Source organism: Mauremys mutica, chromosome 2, assembly GCF_020497125.1.
Source record: "Mauremys mutica isolate MM-2020 ecotype Southern chromosome 2, ASM2049712v1, whole genome shotgun sequence".
NCBI classification, from domain to species: domain Eukaryota; kingdom Metazoa; phylum Chordata; order Testudines; family Geoemydidae; genus Mauremys; species Mauremys mutica.
The window spans coordinates 137,155,922-137,176,457 of record NC_059073.1 but is presented as its reverse complement, the minus strand read 5'-3'; the positions used below and the strand labels follow the sequence as shown (position 1 = coordinate 137,176,457).

The 20,536-nt window shown below is 48.5% G+C and overlaps 1 protein-coding gene across 6 annotated transcripts in view; it reads right to left on the bottom strand.

The window, feature by feature from the left end:
* Nucleotides 1-1,296: 1,296 nt before the first annotated feature.
* PPP3CC (protein phosphatase 3 catalytic subunit gamma) overlaps nucleotides 1,297-20,536 on the bottom strand; it is a 54,009-nt gene continuing 34,769 nt past the window's right edge. For 3 of the 6 annotated variants that reach the window (XM_045004574.1, XM_045004572.1, XM_045004578.1), the window contains exons 6-14: nucleotides 19,872-20,011; nucleotides 18,762-18,839; nucleotides 18,573-18,667; nucleotides 16,518-16,643; nucleotides 9,274-9,351; nucleotides 7,564-7,645; nucleotides 6,816-6,913; nucleotides 3,222-3,251; nucleotides 1,297-1,895 (exon numbers count right to left, since the gene is read on the bottom strand). In XM_045004574.1, coding sequence (XP_044860509.1) covers nucleotides 1,720-1,895; nucleotides 3,222-3,251; nucleotides 6,816-6,913; nucleotides 7,564-7,645; nucleotides 9,274-9,351; nucleotides 16,518-16,643; nucleotides 18,573-18,667; nucleotides 18,762-18,839; nucleotides 19,872-20,011 — 903 coding nt within the window. In that variant the 3' untranslated portion in view covers nucleotides 1,297-1,719. The remainder of the gene's footprint in view (nucleotides 1,896-3,221; nucleotides 3,252-6,815; nucleotides 6,914-7,563; nucleotides 7,646-9,273; nucleotides 9,352-16,517; nucleotides 16,644-18,572; nucleotides 18,668-18,761; nucleotides 18,840-19,871; nucleotides 20,012-20,536) is intronic. The other 3 variants (XM_045004573.1, XM_045004577.1, XM_045004576.1) reach the window with 3 other exon arrangements.

Sequence of the window (20,536 nt, the reverse complement as noted above, 5' to 3'; positions counted from 1 at the left end):
AGCTAAAATGACCAACATGGGAAAGGCAGAAAGAGAGGAGTTTGCATTTCGTAAAAATAAGCAACCAGGTTTGGATTTTTCAAGGTCTGTTTCAAAACTGGATTCAGGCAAAGTCTGAATAAGTAAATGAACCAGACTGGGTACTTGGAATCTAAATAAGCAAACTTCAAAACACAATGTACTCTTTACAATGTATAGAGGCCATTCTTTTGGCATCCCCATTGCTGCATTTATAGTAGAAACCCACCATCCCCTAAAGAGATCTCCTTTCCCCCAACTCACTAAGAGATATACTATACAAACAGCCTTCAAGAACCTCTAGCCCAGATCCACTGAGTTCTCCAAGCCACTTTCCTTCTCTAAAAATTATCCTCCTCAGTACAGGCAAAGGACACAGATGTTTCCAAGAAAGTACATGTTTCACAAGTCCCCCTCTGCACTGACCATTCAACAGCACAGATATTTAGGGGAAGGGGGGCAATGATCATTATGAATCACCAATCCTTCCCCATCCCATCTATCTGAGGCCACGTAAATTACTCCCTCTTTCAAATGGAGTCACTGATGTTCCCTGGATGGCTCACCATTTTCCATACAGCATACACCGTCCATACCTCCACTAGTGACTAGGTTCTTGCTCGCCTAATCCCTTATGCCGGGGTGTGTGTGTGTTCATTCGTTCTGGTTGCTACTGCCTGTGGCAACACCAACACCAACGGCTTGTCAAGACAGTTAGTGCACGGCAAGCTGGAGTGTAAATCCTAGTGCACTAATTGGCTACATGGACATTGCTATTGTGCACTAAATGTGCCCTAGTGTGCACTGACCTACTCCTGTTTCAATGGACTACAAATCAAAATGCACAGTGTTCTGTAAAGAACGTTTAGATGCACTTGAAGTGTTGTCTGTACTGATGGAACGATGCAAATGGTTTGCTTCAGAGTCTGAAAACCAGAAGCTTTGGAAAGAATGGCGACTAGAGGGGATGCTTTCCCATGCTCACCTTCCATGTCATTCTAAGAGGTTTTTTGTTCTATTGGAATAAATTGGAATCCTGAAGAGAAATATGCTATTATTGGAAAATTCACACCCTTATCCCCAAGAGATAATCCAACACCCCAGCTGGAATCTGAACTATCCACTTTATCACCACCTAGGATAAAGTCTTCCAAAAAGAGAAGGCTGGGTCTGAGCCAGTCGCACCATGCAGCATGCCATCTTCCACAAAATCAATCGCTAAAGCAGCGGATGAGCTAGACAATAAAAGTTGAAGAAAATAACAGCAAACTCCGTGAAGACAGTTGTGAAAACATGTTTTAAAATGAAAGATGCTGCTTTTGAAAGCACAGGCTAATTTAAAACTGTACCAAAGTCAAGATCAAAGTTGCTTGGGACTCTGAGTTTTTTTTTTTTTTAAATCCTCAGAGGTTCCCCTTCTGTGGGGGAGAGGTCAGCTGTACAGCACAACACTTCATATATTCACTAGCAATTAGATTGGTTTCTAAATTAAAAAAAAGATGGACTTTTTATATACTGAACATAAATTAAAAAAATTACAAAATGGTCACCTTTCTTACAGAATGGATGCAAACTGGATTATGAACGTGCCTCCAGGTTAAGTTTATTCCTCCCCATCCCTATCCCACCCCAATAATAAATAAATAAAATTCATTAAGTTTTGGATCCTTTAGTGGTGCAGATTAGGCATCAGAACCATTACTAAGCTTTCTTCCCTGTGCCGTTCTTCTCCGCAGAGTTTGTCGAGGTTACCAAGTTCACCGGCCCGTCTGGGTGCATTGAATCTTTGCGCGGCGGCATGCGTTCGTTAATGCGGTCCAACCCTCTGGCTTCTTCGAAGCTGCGGATCTTGTGCTGCGGTGAAAATCCACGGATAGCTAGAGCAAGGAGGGCAAAGAAGAGTCAGTCTGTGCCATAGCATACTGAGGAACAGCCTATCAGCACACACCATACTACAGAACCGAGAGTCGTGGCTACAGAGCACATGTCTGGGTAAGAAAAAATAAGCAGCGGATCTGTGTATGATTTTGTCATTGTCTCATGAACTGGCGAAGTTATACTGGTGACATGTAGAATTGCATTATCTTTCATTAAACCAATTTCGAGGGTTCAGTTCAATTTACTCAGCAGCACCAATAAAGCCAGTGCTTATTTGCATTGTTTTCACTTATGACTTCCCTTGCGATACTGTTTAGCGGGGGCAACCTGCAGGCCAGACATGTGCCCTGTATTCTGAAGAGTTAATGCAGTGAAATAGCAGCACACTTTCAAAGCTGAAAAACATAATACTAAAAAAAACAGTGAGGACAAATCAACAAAGGGCGTTTTACTTCAACACAAAAACCACGCACTGCAACACCACAAAGAGGAGAAAGAGCTAATCCTTGGATCGGAAAGGAAGCATTTTATCTTGCATGACCAGGAGCTAATCGCATGGGACAGAGCCCCACTGCAGATGTGTATGTTTTGTTTCTACTCAATCTTGCAGTAATTCAAGTTCCTTGCAGGGACTGCCCTACACAAAGCATTTAGCTGGTTTGTTTTACAATAGATTTAAGTAAAAGGTTTTGCTTCAAGTGTTTTTAAAGATTAAATTCTTTCAGATATTGTGATCTCCGAATAGTGCGGTTTTACCCAATGTAAATCCGATGAAATAGTGAAGGAGAATGTACGTTTCCAAAGGAGTAATTTCATTACTCTGGTATTTAACTGCAGAGAGGGTATTGCCTCTCCACACTGTGCTCACTCCACCCAAAGGGAAGGCAAAGGCTGAGATCAGATCCCAAGGAGACAGGATAGCAATAAATACAATCAAATATTTCCTATATGGTTTTGGTCAACTGCTCTTGCAGCCTTCAGAAACATATTGTCAAAGGCCTGAGCTGAGCAACAAGCCATCCAGTGATGAAGTTTCAGGAATCAAACACTAGGACCTTGATGAGACACCAGAATTCTCAGTCTGGGATCCTGCTACAGAAATACAGCAGTCCCAAAAGCCCAGTCTTATGAAATTAAGCATCCCAACTCATCTCTGTGACATCAAGGCTGAGACAGATCTGAGGTAGCCCAATATTTTATTTATTTTCCCAGAAGGGGCCAATCCCTTTGGTGATGCAAGAGTAAAAAGCTTTCATACTGCTGATAAAGCTCCTTAAAATTAGCAGACAAACATGATTGAGTCTCTCGCAGGATTCTAGCCATACCTTCCCGTGCCTCTACCGCTTCTACTGTGGCTGTAATACAGGAGGAACAGTGGCATGCAAAAATGAAGACAGAAAAGAGTGAGTGAACTAACATTATTGCTGCTATTACAGAGACCCACAACCTCCCTGCCCCAGTAAGGACCATGATGATGATCAGTTGGCAGAGGAGGACTGACAGGAGCTAGAGACAGAAGGGTTGGAAGGGGATTTCACTCAGCTGGAATTTCCAGCTGAGGATTCAAACTTCAGGCTGTTTGGGAGCCTCCTTCCTCTTAGTGGCACAAATTTCACCATACATGTCAAACTGCTGAGTCCAAAAAAAGTAATAAAGCAACTAACAGGGCTGGCCTTTCAGCACCTCCTGGGCCAGGTGCATGTGTGTCCCATGATACCCATGGGACTAGTACTTTCTGGATTGAAGAGTGCCACGTTTCCATTGGTTTGCAAAGCTGACCTTTAATGGGCATCCACTACTACCTTCAGCTTAGTGATGCTTTGGGAAGGAGAGTTCCATGGATAGAACTCACTGCCTCATGGAGATTACAGTGCACAAACCTACCTGTGGCAGAAGTGCCCTTGTCACTTAAAGAAGAAACTGACCTTAACCAACAGGTTGGCATTTGGACAGGAGGGGAAGCAAAGGGGGTTGGCTCCTTTTCTGGGAGCGGAGTACTGAGTAGCATAGTAACTAGGCTGTTCCGCTCCTGATGTCTTGAAGTAGAACACAACACAGGCAGATATTTCAAACCTACTTGGCTTCAACTCCTCCCACAAAAAAGGATTACTAAGCGACAGGACACCATAACGTTTCAGCAATGTCATGTCTCCCTCCGCCCCTGGAACTGCTGTGATTGTCAACGTGCTTGTGCTACTAACCCCTGTCAGAACACCTGGTAGCAGGGCATTCTCAATGGAGGGACTTTAACTGGAATCTACTTCTCCTTTAGGCTTGAGAGTGCCTGAGATCCTTGTGGCATAATGCACAGGTCATGTGTTCGGGCTTCCAGACAAAGGGTGAGGAAGGGGTAGCATTGTTCGTTAACATCGTAACTCTGGCTTGAGCATCATTAGTTGACTCTTGTTAATCTCATGTTATTAAAGATCTGTAAAAGGCTCGGAGACAGTGAGAAGGGGAGTAAACCAACACCCAGCCTCCCCGCCCTGACAATGAGGGCGGAAGATGATCCAATACAACACCGAATGCTCACAGCTTGGTGTGGCCATTATCTGTGGAATGCATGACCGAACAGGGGGGTTTCCAGAGTGGTCTTTGAAGGAGGTCATTCGGTGCACGTTCCAAGCATATGGGTAGCATGGAAGGCAGCATGAAGTTAGGAGTGGACAAGAGGGACAAGGAATGACGAGGAGAGAAGCATGGGGAGGGCATAAGAAGCAGGATGGTGCTTAGGAGCTGAGCATGGAGATGCAGGTAGCAGTGGAGTTATGGATTGCCTTGAAAGTGAGAAGCTCAGACATCATGAAGAAGAGGGAAAGTCAACAGAGACTGAAGGAGAAGGAGGGAGAACAGGGTAAGAGCAACAGGAATGATCTAATTGGTCTGCCATCTCTCTCACTATTATGATCAAACCACAAAGCTCACTATGAAGCTGTTTAAAGCTAAAATCCTTCACTTCAGGTTAAAGCGTGGCTCTTTAGAAACTTTGGGATGTGTCTGCATTGCACCTCACCTCTGAGGAGGTGGGGGTTCTGGGGAGAGGAATAACCTAAAAAAAGCAAGAGACAGAAGTCTGTGTCCTAAGCTTGTTTGCACCTCTCCGGTCTATAACATGTATCACCCTTCAAACTAGAGTTTCATAAAACAATGTTACATGACTAAGCGACTAACACTTATTTCAGCATAAACTTTCGTGGGCTACAGCTCACTTCTTCGGATGCATAGAATGGAACACGCAGACAGGAGATATTTATACATACAGAGAACATGAAAAGGTGGAAGTATTCATACCAACTGGAAGAGTCCAATCAATTGAGACGTCTCAATTGATTGGACTCTTCCAGTTGGTAGGCGTACTTCCACCTTTTCATGTTCTCTGTATGTATAAATATCTCCTGTCTGCGTGTTCCATTCTATGCATCCGAAGAAGTGAGCTGTAGCCCACGAAAGTTTATGCTGAAATAAATGTGTTAGTCTCTAAGGTGCCACAAGTACTCCTGTTCTTTTTGCGGATACAGACTAACACGGTTGCTACTCTGAAACATGACTAAGCCTGGCTTTAATCTTTTGTATCCCAAGGTTATCAGAGCACGTTCAAGGTGAACACCTGCTTTCTCACCCACTGACTTTCTAGTCTCATGCCCATAGCTTAATCAGTGTGACAGAAATCACATTGGACAGAGTGTAAAGTAAACTCGCACATCTCCTTGGACAAAGAAAACCTACAAAACTTGGGAAGATGCCACATCATCCAAACCCAATAGGATCCTACAGCAATTCTCCTCTCATGCACCCACATGAAATATTTAATCAAAGCCAGACAGTCCCAGAACAAACCTCTTTCAGAGCCATCAGGAAACCATCCAATGCTGATAGAAAGGGAAAGCAGGCCAATTATATGCCAGTACTGAAGGGCTGGCAGCAGGAAAGGATTAAAACACTAGATTACAGGATTCCCTCTGGGGACACATGTTACGATGATAACTCATTCCCTGACCACCAGCCAATCTCCACTCCTGTAGCCTGAAACACTCCACTTATGTGAGGTTTGATCAATGCCGCTCTCAGAACATTAATATAATTTGAGACTGATTGGTGGGAAGCAACAAGGGTACTTGCCAAAAATACAGAGAAAGTAACAAGCATACAGGAAAGCTACTCAAACCCAATGGACCAAGTCACTGGGACTGCCAAGTCTGAACATTAAAAACAGACTTGAGAGAACTAACTTATTTTAAAGTAAAAAATATAGGTTACCCCCTCCTGGAATCATAATATTAGGGTTGAAAACAAAGGGATTTAGTTTGATAAGAAGAACCAAAAAGCAGACTCATTTATCATACTATTAAAGTACATTGGTACACAGCAGCAGCAGAGTAGCTGAAGCAGAGACTGCCTGGAGACAATGTTAGGGGGCAGGGGACACAACCCTTAAGAGTTGTTATAACAAACAAGAGATGATACACATGCTTGAAGCCTGATTCTGTTCAGTCTCAACCCTTGCTACCATTACTGACCATGAGATTATACTAGTATCTTAGAAAAGACCCCCTACCCCCACCCCAGTTTGTATCCGTTTATACCAGGAGTTCTCAACCTTTCCCTCCTACGATCCCACACAATGGTCCTCCCGAGAATCCTTTGCCCCCATTCCCATGGTGCTGCAGGAAAGGAACTGTAGGAACTGGCACAATGGTTTATGGTGGCACCTGAAGGCCAGATATTTCCATGCCATCTCTGCTTCAGCAGAATGCCAGATCAGGCAAATAGAGAATCATGACTCCTCCAAACAAGTGCTGGGGGCTCCCTCACGTGTCCCAAACCACACATTGAGAAGCACCTATGTACATGTGTAACACTGGAGCAGAAGATTCAGTGAGTTCCATGCACAGTGTAAGGGTTATTTCGCAAGTACTCACCAGTCTGTAGAGTCTGCTTTCCCCCTGAGAGGACTCCCAGGGGCAGAGTACCTGTGGGAGTCAGGCCTTTGAGAGTCAGCACACTCTCACTCTCCTCTCTGGAAAAAGGATGCAGAAGGACGGATTACTCTTACCAAAGCCAGCATTTAGACAAGAGGGTTACAGCCAGAGGCATGCTCACTAAAATATTCCTTCCCTCATAGGGGAATGCTACATACTTACCTTTGGGTAACTCTTAAGCCTAGGTCTGTACCATCTTGGCAGTAAACTGTTGAAGGTGATCCAAACAGCGTACATTTGATGTCTTTTTCTATCAGGAAGTTTAATACAACCTTGTAGGCTCAGGTACTCTGTTTACTAGGATGACGTGCAGCAAAGCCAACATCAAGGCAATCACTTCCCCAATACTTCATTGTTTACATGAAATGCAGCTCTGATCTGGAGGGATCCCTACTATAGGTCTAATTTTCTCTGTTTATGAGGATGCTAGCTTTGATGGGATGGAAGTTTTTGTAGTCCCCGAAGAACAGGATTGACCATCAGCTTTACAGCACCAGAGACAGATACATGGGAGCAATTTTCCCAAACCCAGACCCCCCATTTTGATATAGTTTTGCAGTCTCTCTCAGCTGGATTCCTGACTGCATACTACTATCTTCACTCATACAGGTCAGACAGAGGAGCAACCCCCAGTACCCAGATTGCACATTAAACTCAGACACAAAACACTCCCAAGTTGCCTTCTTACCGGAGAACTGAAAAAACACGCGCCATCTTCCCAATGGCTCTGATCTTATTCCTGATTATCTCCTTACGGACTGTCGTGCCTGCTTTGAAAGAAAAAAAATTGTGTAAGGATTTCTTGCCCCCCTTTTAAAGCCACAGGCAATGTCAGTATGGAGCATCTGTCTGGCTCTAGGAAAGAGAAATCATGGATTACAAATTCACAGCTATGTTCCCTAGAAAACAGACTATTTGGAGGGGGGTAGGAATGGAAATGAGGATGGTGACATTGACAAAAAGACACATAGAATAAAGGTCTAAGGAAAGAGTAGAACCACCAGAAGAATGGATCACGCACTTCTTGCTTGAAGCAGCAGATCTTTACTCGACAGGTCAGATCACATTACACAGAATGTACCACAAATGACTCAGCCATGTAGACAGCTTGGTAAGGCAGAACACGGACAAATCTGACTGCTGATGAATACCTTGGAATACTGGGCTGTGCTTGCAGAAGAGAGAGTGGTCACACAAGCATCACCTCTGGCATAAACACACATAGTGAATGGCTGGCTGGAGCCTTGCAACTCTGCTTTGACCCTCACTCAGACACAGTGAGGTAGGTGTACTCCCTTTTTACTACATACACTGGGAGAAAAGCATGGAAGGTGATTGATGATAAAATAGGATAGACATCTCCTCTCAGCTCAGACTCTTCAAATGGCACTGTCACACATTAGAACAGTACAAGCCACACTGGAGATTGAACATGCACCAATGGTTTTGCCATGCACTAGGTGGCTGCATTAGGAAGTCAAATAGAAATGTGACCCCATCTCTCAAGTTCCTAGAGGAACGCAGCAGGGTTAAAATACACACAGCGCTTCTGTTAAAGCTGAAAGGGGGATGGAGAGCCTCCCCAGCTAGTCTGCTATTCAAATCCACTCCAAGGAATCTGGTGGCACAGGCAGTGAGAATTAAGCTTGTAGCAAATTCTAGCTGGGTACCTTTCTGATAGCTTGAAATGTAGTGATCTTCAGGGAGAGGAGACACCAAGAAACAAGCAGATGAAGACAGAGATAGAAGAAACAAATTTAATTTTCATGGGAGGGAGGGGGAAAAAAAAATCAAAAATGAAATTAAATGGGAGAAGCGGGTTAAAGTCTTGACCTGTTGACAGAAGTGGCACCTTGTTACGTTATACCTCTCCTACTACTTCCATGCCGCATTTACTTTATTTTCTCTCAATATTTTTCCATTTGTCAACATTGATGCATTACCTCACCTGCATTCAGCTTCCTTCACACATCACCACTTCAAAAATCACTAATCAGGTCCAAATAATTGGCTGCTATTTCTGGAGCTAGTATGAAAAGGAAGGACAAATTGGCCCAGTGCTTGAGTGTTAAAGTTTAGATGTAGCAGGACAGAGTAGCAGTGGAAAGACTGTCTGCACCAGTAAATTGAGTAGTAACGTTTGAGTCAGTAAAAATAACTTGGGGAATTTATTGGGGAATAATCCCATGACCTGGTAATGCCAGGAAATCATTCTTCAGAATATCTAGTGAGGAGTGCATTGCCACAAATAAGTACAACCCTATGCACTTCACTGTCACTGGATTGCAAGGGGACAAAGTTTGGTATTTAGTTCTAAAGTGGATGCCAATCTCTTAATTTAGCTTTAAACCATTCCCTCACCACTGTTAACAGCCCAACTTGTAATAAAGGTTGTTACCTTCCAAAGTTTCATCACCATCTGAAATCAACTCATCATCAGAGCATATGTTGAGGATGTTGACCAGCATCTCTGTGACTGCAAGAAGTAGTGACAAATAGGTAGGAAGATTAGAGGGGGCTGGTGCTCACACTGCCCAAGGGGGAAGGGTGAGCTGGACTGAACCAATGATATCAGTCATTTACACATTTGAAGAGGGAGCCCAAAGATATTTTATAGCTACATTCTGCAGTATCTTTTATTGCAAAGGATCCCAAAACACATTAGATGAGATACCTGAGACCCTCTGTCACAGAGGTGGGTGCAATCTGAGCAATGCACAGAATGCTGCACAACTGCATGGGAACTGGTCAGGGAGTGAGGTATCCATAGTGTTCATGCAGAAGAGATTGGGTCTCAGTTAAGATCCCTTCCCAATCCCCCTTCACTCCCCACACTCCACAAAAACTGCATAATACTCCATCTGTTTCAGGGAATGTCGGCTTGTCTGGGATTTCAACCTTTGGTTCCACAGAGTAAACATTTTAAACCTTTAAGCTATCCCCAAAATCTAAAGCCCAGAATGAGAATCTAGCCTGGTTGTGAGAGGACAGCGCTCCTTTATTAAGAAAAGACGGTTACTCACCGTTGTAACTGTTGTTCTTCGAGATGTGTTGCTCCTATCCATTCCAGTTAGGTATGCGCGCCGCGCGTGCACGGCTCTTCGGAACATTTTTACCCTAGCAACTCCGGCGGGCCGGCTGGGCGCCCCCTGGAGTGGCGCCGCTATAGCGCTGGATATATACCCCAGCCGGCCCGTCCGCTCCTCAGTTCCTTCTTGCCGGCTACTCTGACAGTGGGGAAGGAGGGCGGGTCTGGAATGGATAGGAGCAACACATCTCGAAGAACAACAGTTACAACGGTAAGTAACCGTCTTTTCTTCTTCGAGTGATTGCTCCTATGCATTCCAGTTAGGTGATTCCCAAGCCTTAACTAGGCGGTGGGGTCGGAATGAAACGTGGCAGAGTGTAAGACTGCTGAGCCGAAGGCTGCATCGTCTCTGGATTGTTGCACCAACGCGTAGTGGGAAGCGAAGGTGTGGACAGAAGACCAGGTGGCCGCTCTACAGATGTCCTGGATGGGTACATGGGCCAGAAAGGCGGCAGACGAGGCTTGCGCTCTCGTAGAGTGAGCGGTGAGGCGGCGTGCTGGCACACGAGCAAGCTCGTAGCATGTCCGGATTCATGCAGTCACCCAGGAGGAAATCCTTTGGGAGGAGACCGGCTCGCCCTTCATGCGATCAGCAACCGCTACGAACAGCTGGGGCGAACGCCGGAAGGGCTTTGTCCGCTCTATATAAAAAGCGAGGGCCCTGCGGACGTCCAGGGTGTGAAGCTGTTGCTCACGAGGTGAGGCATGCAGCTTCGGAAAGAAAACCGGAAGGAAAATGTCCTGGTTGAGGTGGAAGGCCGACACCACCTTAGGGAGGAAGGCCGGGTGTGGTCGAAGCTGCACCTTGTCTCTGTGGAAGATGGTATACGGTGGACCAACCGTTAGGGCACGGAGCTCGGAAACTCGTCTTGCTGACGTTATAGCGACGAGAAAGGCCGTTTTCCACGAGAGATAGAGCAGGGAGCACGTGGCCAGGGGCTCGAAGGGTGCTCCCATAAGCTTGGCCAGAACTAGGTTCAAATCCCAGGACGGGGTAGGACGTCGTATCGGCGGGTACAAGCGGTCCAGGCCCTTAAGGAAGCGGGAAACCATCTGGTTGGAAAAGATGGACCGACCTCCTATGGATGGACGAAAGGCGGACACGGCTGCCAGGTGTACCTTCAAGGAGGAGACCGCAAGTCCTTGTTCCTTAAGGGACCAGAGGTAGTCCAGGATCGTAGGAATATGGACCAGGAAGGGATTAAGGCCTCTGATCGCACCAGAGCGCGAAACGCTTCCATTTCGCAAGGTAGGTTGAGCGAGTGGAAGGCTTCCTGCTTTCCATCAGGACTTGCTGCACCGCCGCCGAACAGTCCCGCTCCGCGTGGGTCAACCACGCAGGTACCAAGCTGTAAAATGGAGGGACTGTAGGTCCGGGTGGCGGAGTCTGCCGAAGTCCTGCGTGATGAGGTCCGGCCATAACGGAAGGGGAATGGGATCCCGAACGGAGAGCTCTAGCAGCAGAGTGTACCAGTGCTGCCATGGCCAGGCCGGAGCGATGAGAATGAGGCGGGCCCTGTCCCTCCGAAGCTTGAGTAGCACCCGGTGTATGAGTGGGAACGGAGGGAAGGCGTAGAGGAGGTGATCCGTCCAGGAGCAGAGGAATGCGTCCGACAGGGAGCCTCAGGAGCGACCCTGGTAAGAACAAAACCGGTGGCACTTCCTGTTCTCCTTGGAGGCAAACAGGTCTATCTGGGGAAACCCCCACCTTCGGAAAATTGTGAGCGCCACATCCGGACGAAGGGACCACTCATGGGCGAGGAACGACCTGCTGAGATGGTCGGCCAGTGTGTTCTGCACTCCTAGAAGAAAGGACGCTGCCAGGTGAATCGAGTGGGTTACACAGAAGTCCCATAGGAGCATCGCTTCCGTGCAAAGCAGGGAGGAGCGGGCTCCGCCCTGCTTGTTGACATAGAACATCGCCGTCGTGTTGTCCGTGAACACCGCCACACAGCGCCCTTGCAGATGGGCGCGGAAGGTGTGACACGTCAAGCGGATCGCTCGCAGCTCCCTGATGTTGATATGAAGGGAGAGCTCTCGGGGCGACCAGAGACCCTGGGTGTGTAGGTCGCCAAGGTGAGCCCCCCCAACCCAACGCCGAGGCATCCGTGGTCAGGGTGACGGATGGGCGAGGAGGGCGGAACGGGACTCCTGCACACACGACCTCTGGGTCCAGCCACCAGCTGAGCGAACCGAGGATTGGCTTCGTCACCGTGACTACCATGTCCAGAGGGTCGCGGTGCGGACGGTACACCGACGCCAGCCAAGTTTGAAATGGGCGAAGGCGCAGCCTCGCGTACGAGGTCACGAACGTGCAGGACGCCATGTGGCCCAGGAGGCGTAGGCAGGACCGAACCGTTGTCGTGGGAAAAGCGTGCAGGTCTCGGATAATGGAGACCATCGTCTGGTGCCGAGGTCGAGGGAGGCAGGCCCTGGCCAAACTGGAGTCCAGGACCGCTCCGATGAACTCCACCCTTTGTGATGGAGTTAAAGTGGACTTCTCGGCGTTTATGAGAAGGCCCAGGTACCGAAACAGGGCTAGGATCTCGGCCATTTGACCTGCCACTAGCTGTCGTGATGGCCCGCGAACCAGCCAGTCGTCGAGATACGGGTAGACGTGCATGCGACGACGGCGGAGGGCGGCGGCAACCACTGCCATGCACTTGGTGAAGACCCTCGGCGCAGTGGAAAGGCCGAAGGGTAGTACCGCAAACTGGTAGTGCGCCTCGTTGACTACGAACCGCAGGTAGCATCGATGGGGGTAAATCGCGATATGGAAGTACGCATCCTTCATATCGAGGGCGGCAAACCAGTCTCCCGGATCCAGAGAGGGAATGATGGTCCCCAGGGTGATCATGCGAAACTTGAGCTTGAGCAGGTACCTGTTGAGCTCCCAGAGGTCTAGTATAGGTCGGAGACCTCCTTTCGCCTTGGGGATGAGAAAATATCGGGAATAAAATCCCCTGCCTCGCATGTCGTTCGGCACCTCCTCTATGGCACCCAAGCTCAACAGAGCCTCGACCTCTTGCAAGAGGAATTGCTCGTGAGAGGGGTCCCTGAAGAGGGACGGGGAAGGTGGGTGGGAGGGAGGGGGCGAAAAACTGAAGGCGGTAACCATACTGGACCGTACGAAGTACCCAGTTGTCCGTTGTTATTTGGGACCATGCCGGGAAAAAGTGGGAAAGGCGGTTGCAAAATAACGGGGAAGGATCCGGTAAAGAGTCTGATGGGCCGCCCTCGGGCGTCCCATCAAAATGTCTGCTTAGGCCCTTGAGGGGCCTTGGAGGGCACCTGGGCCTGGTTACGCCTGTTGCCCGACGGTCTACGGCTGTTTAGGCTGCCTCTGCGACTATTATAAGGCCGTGACCTGGCCTGAGTAAATGGTCGGTATGGCTGTTGCCGGAACGACCTCCGCTGGGTAGCCGGTGTGTGCATACCCAGGGTGCGGATGGCGATTCGACCATCCTTGAGGGTCTGAATCCTTGAGTCCGTTTTCTCAGAAAAGAGACCCTGAGTGTCAAAGGGGAGGTCTTGCAGAGTGTACTCCACCTCGGGCGGCAAGGTGGAGGACTGCAACCAGGAGATGCGCCTCATGGTCACTCCCGAGGCCAGAGTTCTGGCTCCTGAGTCCGCCGAGTCCAGAGCGGCCTGGATGGAGGATCGGGAGGCTTTCTTGCCCTCTTCAAGGAGGGCCGAGAACTCCCGTCGGGAGGCTGTTGGGATCAGCTCCGAGAACTTGGACAGGGACACCAAAATTTCATAGGTGTAGCGACCAAGGAGAGCCATCTGGTTGGCAATCCGGAGCTGGAGACCACCTGCCGAATAGACCTTCCGGCCCAACAGATCCATGCGCCGTGTGTCCTTAGATTTTGGCGCTGGAGCGGGTTGCCCATGCCTCTCCCGGTCATTTACGGACTGCACCACGAGGGAGTCCGGAGTCGGGTGTGTATATAGGTACTCGTAGCCGCTGGGAGGAACTGAGTACTTGCGTTCCACTCCGCGAGCGGTGGGAGGGACAGACGCCGGTGACTGCCAGATGGTAGTGGCATTCTTTTGTATGGTGCGGATAAATGGTAGGGCCACCCGCAGCGGGGCCTCAGCTCCAAGCACCCTGGTCACCGGGTCGTCATCCTCAGCGACCTCTGCCACGGGGAGGTCAATAGCCTGCGCCACCCGGCGAAGGTGGTCCTGGTGAGCTCGCAAGTCAATCGGAGGGGGGTTCACTGTAGATGCCCCCGCCACCGCCTCATCTGGCGAGGAAGACAAGGACAGACCCTGGACAATGGCCTCTGGAGGTGGTTCTTCCAGGGGGTGGGAAGCCACCTCGGCCACAGGATGCTCCGCCGCTACAGGTGGCGGTGGGGCCTCACCCTGTGATGGAGGAGGCCTGCTGAACGTTGCTTCCGGCACCCTGCATTCGGAGCTCCTGGGGCATGGAGGGGGGGGGAGCCCTTGAGCCTCGTGGTAGGCCCAGGGGGTCCAAAAGCCCCACTGCTGCGGTCCGTGGTCCTGCCCTTGGGGGTCGGCCCGGAGATCTCCACCGCTGTCTGCCTGAGAGGCGACCGAGGGTTGGCGAGAAGGCCATGGGGGGGCAGAGGCGCTCAAGGACTGCGCCATCGATGCCGCCGGTCTGTCCCTGGACGGTGCCGGGGATCGGTGCCGGTCGTCGCGGTGCCGGGAGCGAGAGCGGGACCATCCACCGTGCCGGTGCCGGGAGGTCGACCGTGATCTCGACCGATGTCAGTGAGAGCGGCTTCGCGAGTCGCGGTGCCGGGAACGGTACCAGGAACCGGACCTCCTTCGGTACCGACGGTCTGGTGACCGGGACCGGGAACGTCTCCGGGAGTGCGACCGGTACCGCGATGCGGAGCGGTACCGGGACTGCGACCGGCACCGAGACAGGGAGCGGTACCGAGATGGTGATCGGTGCCGGGATCTGGATCGGCGTGCCGGCGACCGTCTCCGGGATCGGGATCGGGACCTGGACCGCCGTCTATCCCATCTGTCAGGGGAAGGTGGCCTCATCATAGCCTGCTTTCCCACTGACTGTACAGCCCGCACCGGCGGCGCCGGGGGCTGGAGGCTCGGTGCCTCTGTGAGCTCAATGAGCTCTCTCGACGTCGAGAAAGTCTCGGGCGTCGACGGGAGAGGCAGCTCGACCGCGGTTGGCACCGGGGAGCAGGGCGATACCGGACTCAACGGCCCTTGCGGCGCCGGAGTCAACGGAACCGTGCACGGTCTGTGCACCACCACAGTCGGTGCCGGAGGTGGCTGGGTGAGCGGTCCCGACGCAGGTGCCTTGATAGGCTTCTGCTGCGGCTTTCGTTTCCCCGATGGCGAGAGGGAACGGTGCCGAGGCCTCGGTGCCGGCTGCTTCTTTTTTACAGTCTCGGTGCCGGACCGGTCGGGAACTGCTGGTGCACTCCGTGCCGAAGACGACTGCGGAGCTGATGGTGTCAGCACCGCAGGGGTAAGCGCCGACTCCATTAGGAGCTGCTTCAACCTAATGTCCCGCTCCTTTTTCGTTCTAGGTTTGAACGATCTGCAAATTGGGCACTTATCTGCACGATGTGCCTCTCCTAAACAACGCAGACAGGAATCGTGAGGGTCCCCAATCGGCATGTGCTGCTGGCAAGCCGCACAGGGCTTAAACTCCGGTGTCTTGGGCATAAGCCCGCACCGGTCGGGAGAAGAGGGGCTAAGCCCCCCTAATTCCCCTTAATCTACCTAATTACTAACTTTACTAACTATTTTAACTGACTATATACACTAAATACACAACGAGAAACAGAGAGAAGCTAGGGATGTGGAGGTCGAAGGAGCACTCCACTGTTCCAACGGCCGTCACGGGCGGAAAGAAGGAACTGAGGAGCGGACGGGCCAGCTAGGGTATATATCCAGCGCTATAGCGGCGCCACTCCAGGGGGTGCCCAGCCGGCCCGCCGGAGTTGCTAGGGTAAAAATGTTCCGAAGAGCCGTGCACGCGCGGCGCACACACCTAACTGGAATGCATAGGAGCAATCACTCGAAGAAGCAGCTGGAATTTTGGCAAAATCTGGGGGGGTTTAGGCAGCCGTACCTTATTAAAATTGAAATCAAAGCCTCTCCCTGACTGTGGTGAATGCTTTTTCTGATGGGCCACATATCTACATGATATTTATCTCCATTTTTGTGTAGCATGGAAGATGTCAGCACAGTTGGATGAATTACCTAATCAGGGCTGGTTCACAGTACAAAAGTACTGTGAAACAGGGACCATTTTATTTAACTTCTTGGTAATGGCAAAGCAGATCTTCTTCCCCAAAGAAACTTAAAATCTGAGGAACTTTAGCCATCAGAGTTTTACTAGTGTACAATAGGTCATGGAAAGTCTGAACTACTTATCAACGCCATTTTACACTGCCAAGCCACACCACATATTTAAAACTTCCTAGATAATCACTTGATTTGATATTTACAGATATTTAGTTACCTTCAGGGGGCTGTTAACACACACAGTGCTATGACCCGTCACTGTTTAGGCCAAACAGAAATCTGAATGCTTTATTTCTTACCCTTTTCCCCTACAAAAGGTAAAGACCATGTGAAGACATCCATGAAGTTTGGAAGCCAGTAGGGGTGTGGAGAACAGTTGAACTGTCTGATGTTCATGACATTGTTTTCATATTTCAGCACAGCAGCTAAAAAAGAATAGAGTGAGAATGTGTGTATGCAGGCACGGTGAGCTCTGAGGCTCAAAGACAGTCTCCCTCTAGGTTCGTTCAGCACTGAGCGTTAGTGATCACACAATGACAACTAGTTCAATTTGTGCAGCACCAAACTACTACTTATCTAGAATTAAGAGGCTTAAGTGGTATTTTCAGTTTATCAACTACAGGGCATGAAGTTTTAGACATTTCACAATAGCTCATCTTCCAAATAGCTCCTCAGGACAATATAATGAGACTCTAAAGAAAAAGTACACTCTGCTCAGAAGCCTCACATGGTCACCTCAAAGAAACCATGAACTAGAAACTCTTGGTCCTAAGTTAAGGTTAGAAAGATAGGTGGAAAGTTTCCCTCACTCCTTATTTAATATCAGCAGGGTTAAAGATTATGAACATGGACAGCAACTGCATGTTATAGCGGCACAGTCACCATTACTAGTGAGTTGCCATTACTGGCATGTATGTCATTCCCCCAGGGCTTATAACTTGACAGTTTAGTTGTAACAGCATGCAAACTGTCACCTTAGAGGGGGACACTTTGAAAGCCAGCTAAGCCATTTCTGGATCAGAGTGCGAAAGAAGGGGTCTTGTTTAAGTTTCCTACTTAGTCCAGTTTAGACTAAAAAAATGCTTTAGCTTTTAGTTTTAGAAACAAGATTCGCAGCAGCTTTTAGTCCTCAGTGCAGTTCTAAATTCACAGCAATGCTCCTTTTCCCAATGCCCCTCAATATTCATTTAAGGACCCCTGACGACATGGTATAAGATGACATTCCCACAGATATCAGAATCAGAGGTGAAGGCCTATTAAGTACTCTTGGCCAAGCAGTTTACGATTGTTCCCTCTGAAGCATATACTAGGTGTGTGTCCAGAGTAACTAACTCATTGCCCCCAACTCCTCTTCAAGACTATTCCTCTGCCCTACAGATCAGGCTCTTAGGAAAGAGTTCCTGCTCTCAGCCTAAATTTTACCGGTGCTCATTTTCATCCCATTATTTGTATTTATAACCACCATGGACTATTATGAACAATTTTCTTTCTCCTTCGTGTTTACATATGTCAAACGCTTCTAGCTATAGTGTGCCCTGTGGACCCACTGACCTGATGATGTCAATGAAACAGTGTGTTACTTCAGTAAGCAATGCCACAACAATCTGCTGCCAATTTGAATGCAGCTGCAATGCTAATAGCAAAGCTACTTTTCATTCAGTGCCATCATCCAAAAAAGGAAAATAATGTGATGCGCTAAGTTGAACTGACTAAAGGAAAGAAATTCAGAACCAAAGCTACTAACTCCATGGTTTATTTATTCCTTTGTGCACTGGTGCTGCAACACATGGGTTGGGATAGGGTCAAGTCATACACAGAGTGGCAATCTTCACTATGAGTTTACAGGCTTTTTGTCAAACTGACACTTAATGAAGCTCTTTTGGATTCAACACTAGCTTATCCCAGGCACACATCACATTGAAGATGAGATGTTTTCATAGGGTTCCATCAGACCACTGTGGCAGATAAAAGGTAATATAACTTTAGAGATCTTGAGGAGCCCGTTTTGAGCTGTTCCACCTTCTTCCCCAGATGTCACTTCCCAGACACCCACCTCCCCATGAAAGCTGAGAACCAGATGAATGGGAGCAGAATCATATCAGCAGGTCAGGCCAGGCTAGAAGAGAGGGGTAGCAGCACACAGCAGTTAGCATGATGCAGTTGGCTCAGTGGCTAGCATGTTCTGGCTCACAGGGAAGTTGAAGAGGTTTCATTCAAATGAGAAGGATGGAGTGAACTGCGGCTACTGCTAACAAAACAGGAGGAGGAAGTTGGAGAGGGGTTTCCTAAGGGTTAATATTAAAACAGCACTGGCATCCAAAACAACTGCAGAGACGTGGCCTTGCCTGCCTTACCCTTGTTGTTATACACATCTAGGTAATTTGGTGCAGAGAAGATCGTGATTAGCGATGGAAAGCCTGTCGTCTGGCTCTTCCTGTACATTCGGTACCTAGAAGGCAGGGCATGGTGTTGGAATTTGGTCTTGCTAAGTGTAGAAAAACTGAAAAAATATTCTTGCACAGTCCTAGCACTGTAGCACTTACCCGGCATCCTGGGCTTCATGAGCTCGGATTACAGATAACAAACTATTGTTTTGCAAAAATTCACAGACTGCAGGGTAACTAAAGAGAAGAGTTTTAAATACATTAGTAGGTAGCAAAGAAAAAAATCCTCCCTCCTCTGGGGAGGCAGGAGAAATGAGAACACAGAGCATTAATGGTCTCGTGAGCTTTGCAATTAATCTTCAAATGATAGCACTGCATGTAGTTGTGGGCTGCTTTCAGATGTGCTGAGAATCTTTAGATAGGTCTACCCTACAGCTGAGAGTGAGCCCCCAATCCTGGCTGGCAGACTAGCTTGAGCCATGCAAGCGTCAGTGTGCTAAAAAACAGCAGCATACATGTTACTACACTAGCGGAGGCTTGCACTAGCCGCCAAGCTCGGACCCACCTGATCCTCTGGTTTCAAGCTTAGGTGGCTAGCGTGAGCCTCAGCCAGTGCAGCAACATTCCCAATGCTATTTTTAGCATGCTAGCTAGAGCCCTGCAGTCACAAGTCTGTCTACCCAGGCGGGGAAGCTCACTCCGAGCTGCAGTGTAGTCACACCCTTCAAAGCCAATGAAAACCGCAAGCGCCCAGCACCTCTGAAATAAGGCCACAACTATGTACAGTGCCATCTTTTAAAGATTAATCACAAAGCACATTGGAAACAGTAGTCAGTCTGGATTCCTACTTTAAATCCCAACCAGGCAGGTTGTAAGGAATCAAGTATAGAAAATTATCTTTTAAAATTATTTCTTTCCTTCTAAAATCCCCTTGATACCTTCTGGTTCCTGAAATTATCTCCAAAAGCACCATAACAGGTACCAGAAGTCTCATTACAACTTAGATACTTGCGATTTCATCAAGTGATGCATCCTGGGGCAGCTTCAGGGAGTCAGGTACCACCCAAGTAGATTTCCCATAGGGGAAAAACAGCTTTAAAGCAAGTTTATATATTTCTGTGCTAACACAGACAGCCCAAGAACCTGGTAAGTAGGAGCACATTTAACACAACAATCGGATTTCACTCCATCTCTCCATTCACTTTTAAAGACTACCCAGGGCAAGTCAGAAGCCATAGTTTATCTGAGCCCCACTGAAACTCTGCTTACCTGTAGAAATAGGAACAGCCTCGAACAGTGTTGTGAGTGAAATGCTCTAGCGTCTTCTCATTGCCGTAATCCTCTGATGGATCAGACCAGAGTAGGTCACACATCGGACCAAAGGCTGGAGGCTCTTTAAACCTGTCTAACTGGAAGGTGCACACAAAATGAGGACAATTGTGGCAGTAAAGTAGCTTTGTAACCAAGGGGTACATGCCCCTAAGCAGAAGAGCTCTGGAGATGGACTAGTTCGAATGAATTAGGATTAGCGCTTTGGACACCTCCTCTCTTACTGAGACCAAAACTGAGTCTACTCAACAGATCTGAGCTTCCTCCCTTCTTTTTCCATCTTTTGGGGAGCAAGGTCTGAGTGGCAGCCATGTGGTCACCACTTGGATGCTCACGAGTTGCCTGGCTTTCTGCCCCTGCCTGCTTTTCATTCTCCCTCAAAACATTCAGAAGAGATCTTCACTGTGGGAGAACTGGCATATACTATCTGACTTGAAGCTCCCTGGTCTAATCACTAGAGAATGTTACCTAGACACTGAGTGTCTACAGAAATTAAATGCAGTCAGCATCAGGGATGTTATTAACTTGTTACATGGTGGCAGAAAAAGTAAATTCTATATAATAACAAAAAACATACTGCAGACTTAAAAATGCAAACGATGCCA